Below are 7,697 nucleotides of genomic sequence, written 5' to 3'. Positions count from 1 at the left end.
ATCACCTGTCTGTCTCACTGCAGTCCGACCTATCTGACGGACCAGAGGAGGTAAGACCTTCACCTGTCTCACCGTGACACTTGGTCGTGTGTGTGTGTGTGTGTGTGTGTGTGTGTGTGTGTGTGTGTGTGTGTGTGTGTGAGTGAGTACGTGTGTGTAACTGTAAGTGAACTAACTAGTTATAACTACCCGGTTTATTAGTTATATTATACTATATGTATATGTTTATTAGTTATATTATATATATTAGTTATATTCATTAGATATTAGTGCAGACATGTTTGTCTGATCACCTGTCTCACTGACTATCTGTCTGCAGGATGTTTGAGGACCTGATTGAAGACTTCTGTGGTCTAGAGCCTCAGGTGTCTCCAGGGGGCGGGGTATGTCAGAAGGGGCGGGGTCTTGATGAAGAAGAAGGGGAGGGGTCCAGTCTGAGTGTTGGACAATTTGTCCTCTGTCATTGGTCAGATGGACTCTACTACCTGGGCAAGATACAGAGGGTAACACACACAGATGCATACACTGAACCCCCCACACACACACACACACACACACACACACACACAGAAACAAACACACACTGAAACTCACGCATCCACTGAAACAAACATACACACACACACACACTGAAACGCACCTACTGAAACCCACACTAAAAAACTCACACACATAGATCCACACTAAAACACACACACTTAAACACACTTGCTTTGATTGGTTTTCGTAAATCTCTGCTGTGATTGGTTGTTTTGCTGTGATTATAAATCTCTGCTGTGATTGGACAGGTGAGCTCGTCCAGACAGAGCTGCTTCGTCACCTTCGAAGATAACTCCAAGTTCTGGGTTCTGTGGAAGGACATCCAACACGGTGAGAGGGAGACAGGTGGACAGACAGAAAGTCACACACATATTCTCCATCATGTTGTCTTTTCTGTCTCACTCTCTCTTTGCTCTGTGACTCAGAATGTTTTGTCCAATCACATTGCAGCTGGAGTGCCGGGGGAGGAGCCTCGATGTTCTGTGTGTCGTGGGGTGGGGCCAAACTCTGATGGCCAATCAAATCCAACCAACCAGATCCTCATCTGTGGGAAGTGTGGGATTGGTGAGTGAGACAGGCAGACAGACAGGTAGAGAGAGAGAGACAGACAGAGGTAGAGAGTATTGTCATATATATATGGGGGGGGTCAAGGAGGTTGGAAAAGATGGAGAAGAGTTTTTTGGGGTTTGAGAATGAGGATTGAATTGTAGTTTGGTAAAAAGAGCTTTTGGCTGCAGAACTGGAGACAGAGAAAGAAAAGAGAGGAGACTGATCAGTGAGCAGCTCGTCAGAGTGTTTAGATCTTCACCATTTCCTTTGTGATGCTCACATAGTGGCTCGGTGGACAGGTCAGGCCAGGCTGGGAAGGACTTGGGCTCCGGCCTGAAGTAAGAGGACAGAGAGGAGGGAGAGAGGAGGGAGGGAGGGAGCAGGTACAGAGTCTGTTGATGTGGTCGGGTTGTCAGTTTGAGAGAGTCAGAGATATAGAAGTGGTCAGAGACATGAAGTAGGATTACAGTGAGGTTAGAGGTAGAGCAGTTTCAAGGAGGACTGAGCGAGAGAGCAAAGGAAGAAAGTAAAAGTAAGAGGTCAGATGACTTCTCTGTCTGGATGTTGAAGTCACCCAGAAGGATAAGTGGAGGGCCATTTTCTGGTAAGTTTGAGAGGAGGACGTCTAATTCCTCCAAGAAAACTCCCAAAGGACCTGGTGGACGGGAGAGAACCACAATGGTTAATTGTACCAGATGAGTAACTGTCACAGCATGAAATTCAAAAGACAGTGGGGTAAAGAGTGGCAGCGGGTAGAGAGAAAAACTCCATTTGGGGGAGATGAGTAAACCTGAACCACCAGCCCTACCAGTGGGTCTGGGTGTGTGGGTGAGAGGGAAGGCAGAGGAGAGAGCAGCTGGGGGGGATGTGTTTCGTCCAACAATCAACAGTCATAGTGAATCATTCAAACTTGCATAGGAACCACACATGTGAACAGTAATAAAGAAAACTCAAGTTTGATGAGAAACATTGTCTATAAAGTTTTCACTGCAGATAAACCAGGTAGGATGAACAAAAAGTTTTCTCACTTCACTCTACACCACAGACTGTTTATAAAAAGCTCTGCACACAAACAATAGAAGTGACAGAATATTGTAGAAGAGTTTGAGGACGACTCACTTATGACAATAAATAATTCTGAAGCATCAACACAGGACAATATTTACAACAGGGACTGAACTAGTTTGTCTTAATATTCTGGGTCTGTCTGCTTGTCTGTCTCTCTGTCAGGTTTCCATCAGCAGTGTCATGTTCCTCCTGTAGAGGGCAGCAACATCCTCAGTCCCTGGTTCTGTAGACGCTGTGTGTTTGCTTTGGCTGTCAGGGTATTTACACACAAACACACACAAACACACACACAAGCTGCTTTCAGATATGAAGTCTGCAGATCCTCTGTATTTTCTCTGGAGGATCATGTGTGAACACAAATGTCAGAGTTTCTACTTTCTCCTCCTGACCTCCTGGTATAAAGTATAAAAATCCAGGAGAAGTGACGTGTTACCTCTGCTGCAGAGGTCATGTGATCATGTTTACATCACCTGACACCGTCGTCAGCTCTGATCACCACAAACTCTCTTCACATCTTCGTCTGTGTCTTCATCGTGTGTGTCAGCACTTTTTCACCAGAGAGGTTTGTTTTTGTTTCTTCATGTTTGTGTCACGTGTTAGAAGCTCCCCCCACCCCACTCACTCCCAGTGAATCAGTGAAGGATCCTCTGCTGTGTTCACACATTGACTCCTCCAGACTTTCTGCGGACTTTATATCAGGGGCCGGACGTAGAAAGTCCGCAGAAACTCCGGAGGCTCTCAATCAGAAATTTAACCCTAACCCTTCACACACATACATACACACGCCATCAACATCTCTTCATCTCCAGAGAAACTTACGGTGTGTGTCCTCCTCACAGAAAGGGGGCGCTCTAAAGAAAGGTCCAGTAGCTAAAGCTCTGTCAGCCATGAAGCAGGTGCTGCTGTACGATCTGGACTCACTGGACTGGGACTCTCAGCACCGGACCAATCAGCAGCAGTGTTACTGTTACTGTGGAGGCCCCGGAGAGTGAGTTCAACCAATTACAGACGAGCACATACTGACTCATCACATGATGTCATCGGTGTCCAGTGTGTCACAATGATGATGAAGCTTGTTGTCGATCACACGTGTGTGTCTGTGTGTGTCTGTGTGTGTAGGTGGTATCTGAAGATGCTGCAGTGTTTCAGGTGTCAGCAGTGGTTCCATGAAGCTTGTATCCAGAGTCTGAACGAGTCCATGATGTTTGGAGACAGGTAACCTGACACCTCACCTGTCCTCTGACACCTCACCTGTACTCTGACACCTCACCTGTCCTCTGACACCTCACCTGTCCTCTGACACCTCACCTGTCCTCTGTCTGACTCTCCACAGGTTCTACCTCTTCCTGTGTTCGGTCTGTAGTAAGGGGACAGAGTACGTCCGTCGTTTGTCTCTCAGGTGGGTGGATCTGGTTCATCTGGTTCTCTACAACCTGTCCGTCAGCAGCAAAAAAAAATACTTCGAGCTCGACGAGATCCTCGCCTTTGTTTCCGCCAATTGGGAACATCTACAGCTCGGAAAGGTGACAAATTGAGTCAAACTAGACCAGGACCAGACTAAGCTAGACCTGGATCAAACTAACTTAAAGTAACTCTTGTTTGTTTGTGTCTTTGTTGTGTAGCTGTCAAATACTCTTCCAGCAGACAGGGGGCAGCACCTTCTGGATGCCCTGAACAAATACAAGAGCAAGTAAGAGCCACACAGCTGCAGCATTATCCCCCGATTCACCTGGTTCAACATATCCATTCTTTCAGTTATCCAGCTGAACCTAACAATCACAGTCAGGCTAAGTTGTCACATGATGCTGGTTATCAACTCATTAAGTTAACTCTGGGTTTCCTCTAGATATGTGCATGTGCACATAAAAGGGTCGGGGTTAACTGCATTACTGTTTTACAGCTTTTAGTTAAAGTGTTTGCAATTCCGAAAACAGAGTTTATTTCTATTGTAAGACCAGAGATGTCTCAGGAGATGTAACTTCGCTGAACCCAGGTCTGTGGAATCAGAGATCCCTTTGTGAGCACCGAGCAGAACCTGAACCAGAATATGATTCAGAACATGAACCAACGTGCCCTGATGGTCCCGTCAGACTCAGGTCGAGTAGATGCTCAGCTGAGGGTTCACCTGCAGTTCTGTGTTTCCAGTGATGCTCCAGCTCAGATAACTCTCTGAGATCCAACAATTTTTTTACTTCAATTATGAACTGCCTCCTGTTACAGCTTGCACTGAATGGTTGTTTTCCATGTTTCACTTCTTGCGGTATTTTGTGTTCACTGCTAACAAAGTATAACAACTTTTTTTTACAGTTTGAGTCCAGAGCTGCATCTTTAGATTTTCGTTCAATCGTTCCTTCTGAAATGTTCTTTTCAGTTTCTGTGATTTCTGTGTGTCCTGCAGTCTCATGACCTTTTATGGGCATTGGTGGGGCGTTACTAATTAGGAAAAACTGGCGCGCGCTTTCAACTTATGAAGACATGGCATATATAAATATATATGTGTCTATAACACAGACGTGGTCTGCAGTTTAAGAACGTGTCATGAATCTGACGTAGAGTTTTCTGAGAAAAATTCTTAAGAACAAGTTTAAGAAAATTCTTAAGAAGAAATTGGTGAATGAGGCCAATTGCTCCTACATGTCAGGTTGGTTCTGTTCGGCTCCAGCAGCTGACAAAGGTTTATCATTAGATCTTTCAGAAACTCATCAGATGAGCTCAAACGATCTTGAGGGTCTCTGAAGACCCTGGTCCTCCTCAGAGACTCTAACAATCCTCACCAGCTTATTGCCAACTTAACCTTGAGCAGGTTAGCTGTTCAGCATAAGTTACCATGGTGATTGAGCTTCGTAGCACTGAAAACTCCATGATAGTTACCCCGATAACTGCAGATTCTGCTTCGTAGTACAGGCTCCTGGTTCTCTTGTGCAGGTTTCTTTGTGGGAAGGAGATAAAGAAGAGGAAGTGCATCTTTCGTCTGAGGACCAGAGTTCCGCCTAACCCCCCCTCCAAGCTTTTTCCTGAGCGTGCTCAAAATGAAGGGGGCCAGAGCCTCAAGAACGGTGTTGACAGAAACAGGTAGTTGTCATGGTGACAATGTGGGAACACCATTACCTGACCTGCTCAGTCATATGACGCCAATGTGCTGTGTTTGTGTTCAGTGCTTCAGCCAAGAGGAAGAGGAGGAAGTCCAAGTGGCTGCTCGAAGACGCCATCCCTAACGTAAGACTCTTTTTCTTCTGTTTCCTGTTTCCTCAAGTGTCAGATCAAGAGACAAAAAGTTTGTTTGTGTTGTTTGTAGAACGAGTCGTCCTGCAGCTGGACGTCCAACCACCACATGGCCAACTTCTTCGACTTCACCCTGGATGAACTGCAGAGCCTCAAGAGGTGAGACCAATCAATACACTTCAAATTATAAATAATCATCTGATCACTGGCACCATGTGAGTAACTCCTCCAATAATCAGTCAGCTGATCAGATTTGATGTCCTCAACTCCTCCAGTAGAACCGTCAGTATTGATCAGGATTCCACTGACGCCTCCACTTCAGGTTCTGCTACGACCAGCGCCTCCTACCACCTCAGGTAACTGACGTTACCTAACAGTTAACTTGTGTTAACTAACAGTTAACTAATATCAACTTATCATTGACTTATGTTCACAAACACTAAACAAAACATTCAATGTTAAAGTTGACGTTAACTCATGTTAACTAACATTACTCATGTTTTCTAACATTAACTAATGTTTTCTAATACTAACTAACTGTTAACTACTATTAACTAACCCTGAGTAGACCGTAAAGTAATACTACTAACTCTAACAAACCATTAACTAATGTTAACTTATATTCACTCATTTCGTCTTACTTTAATTAAACGTTAACTCATGTTAATTAACATTACTTGTTTTTTATAACAGTAACTAACTGTTAATTAATGTTAACTAATGTTATCTAATGCTTAATAATACTAACCATTAACCAACATTAACTAACCAAAACGATTCATTAACTAATGTTAACTTATTGTTTACTAAAGTTAAATTAATGTTAACTAACTATCTTCATCATCATTATGCCCTATTTTACTGAATGTTTAACAAGTCGACCTCTGACCTCAGGAGGAGGGTGGGCAGCAGGAAGAGGAAGTTACCTAGCTACAGCCAGTGGGCCAGTCGCAGCGAAGCAGGGGAGGAGCTTACTGGGATCTTGGAGGATCCAGAAGCTATAACCCACGCCCATCTATCATCAAACTCCTCCCATTTCCTTTCCAACCCCTCCCAGCTCCACTCATCCATTTCCTCGTATTTTGGAGTGGCGGGCAGACTGACCAATGGGGAGAGGTACCAGGTGTTGGCTCGACGAATCACTCCACAGGGGACGGTCCAGTACCTGCTGGAGTGGGAGGGGACAACACCATATTAGGACGTTTTCCTGTCACACTTTGATTCCTCTTCCTCCACTCACTGGTTCTACTGATTGGTCGAAAACAGAGCTCATTTAGTCGTATTTCTATGACGACAATCCACTCAACTCATCTCCTGGTTACAGGGACGTTGGTTTTAGTCAATGTTTTTAAGAACACTGACGTCTTTGATTTGACAGAAATAGATAATGAAAGAACATCTGTTCCCATGATAATGATGACATGTTCCCAACATCAAAACATGTCCTCACAAAACCCTGTTCGCTATAGTCCTCAGTCTGTTCCCTCAGACCTCTGTCATCCTGTCCCCTCTAACATCTGTCAAACGTCTGAGACCTCTCTACTGTGTCCCTGTAAACCTGTATCAGACACGTGTCCCCGTAAACCTGTTTGATGTTTTTCATGTGTTTGGAGGAATCAGAAGTCAAAGTTGAAAATAAAGTGAAAACAAAATGTTTGTGTATAAACAGGCACACACACACTCAGTAGTGTTGCATTGTGTGTTTTCAGGAGTTTAAACATGTTTGTTCTTATTTGTAAACGGTCAGTGGCTCCTGTAGTTTCCTATAGCGCCCCCTGGCTGTCAGACAGCACAGTGTCCTCACAGTTAATAACATCTCTGGTGACCTCATCAGGTATTTCTAATGCGTTGTTAAAATTACCGTCACTTTCTACCTGTGACCGACTGCCGAGATCAAAGCTCCTATACCAAAACTACCAAAACGATAAACTACAAATCCCAGCCTCCCAGAGCTGTGTTCTTGCACTATAACATTCAGTATCTATGCAAACTTCAAGAGAAACTGATAATCGATCACAGAAATTGATCAGTGATCAGGAGCTGTGTTTTGTTCATGTAAATTAGATAAAGTTTGATGTTAGCTCATAGCTGACAGCCCATTGTTTAGAATGCTAACAGTGCTAATAGTGCTAACAGTCTCTGAGCTGTCATACTGTCACTCTGTCACTTTAAACCTCCTCCTTGCCGCCATGGTAACCACGCTCCCTTACCATTGGATGGTTGTTGTGATCATGTGACTATTTGTCTGTTCAGCTGACCAATCAGCTGCCAGCTTTCTCTGGAATAAAAGATGATTCTTGACCTTTGATCCCTCTGTG

The 7,697-nt window shown here is 44.3% G+C and overlaps 1 protein-coding gene across 3 annotated transcripts in view; it reads left to right on the top strand.

Annotated features, from left to right (window-relative positions):
* phf19 (PHD finger protein 19) overlaps nt 1-7,680 on the top strand; it is a 7,787-nt gene extending 107 nt beyond the window's left edge. Inside the window, exons 1-14 of one of the 3 annotated variants that reach the window (XM_035166542.2) lie at nt 1-50; nt 320-503; nt 789-870; nt 991-1,104; nt 2,320-2,414; nt 2,997-3,145; nt 3,277-3,372; nt 3,491-3,680; nt 3,780-3,847; nt 5,083-5,229; nt 5,313-5,373; nt 5,453-5,538; nt 5,658-5,735; nt 6,274-7,680. The exon at nt 1-50 is cut by the window's left edge and continues 107 nt beyond it. In XM_035166542.2, the coding sequence (XP_035022433.1) occupies nt 321-503; nt 789-870; nt 991-1,104; nt 2,320-2,414; nt 2,997-3,145; nt 3,277-3,372; nt 3,491-3,680; nt 3,780-3,847; nt 5,083-5,229; nt 5,313-5,373; nt 5,453-5,538; nt 5,658-5,735; nt 6,274-6,577 (1,653 nt within the window). In that variant the 5' untranslated portion in view covers nt 1-50; nt 320 and the 3' untranslated portion in view covers nt 6,578-7,680. Of the gene's footprint in view, nt 51-319; nt 504-788; nt 871-990; nt 1,105-2,319; nt 2,415-2,996; nt 3,146-3,276; nt 3,373-3,490; nt 3,681-3,779; nt 3,848-5,082; nt 5,230-5,312; nt 5,374-5,452; nt 5,539-5,618; nt 5,736-6,273 lie in introns of all 3 variants that reach the window. The other 2 variants (XM_035166541.2, XM_035166540.2) reach the window with 2 other exon arrangements.
* Nucleotides 7,681-7,697: the final 17 nt, after the last annotated feature.

The sequence above is a fragment of the Hippoglossus stenolepis genome, chromosome 9 (assembly GCF_022539355.2).
Source record: "Hippoglossus stenolepis isolate QCI-W04-F060 chromosome 9, HSTE1.2, whole genome shotgun sequence".
NCBI lineage: Eukaryota > Metazoa > Chordata > Actinopteri > Pleuronectiformes > Pleuronectidae > Hippoglossus > Hippoglossus stenolepis.
The sequence above is the reverse complement of the archived record's forward strand: the minus strand, read 5'-3'. Positions and strand labels throughout refer to the sequence as shown.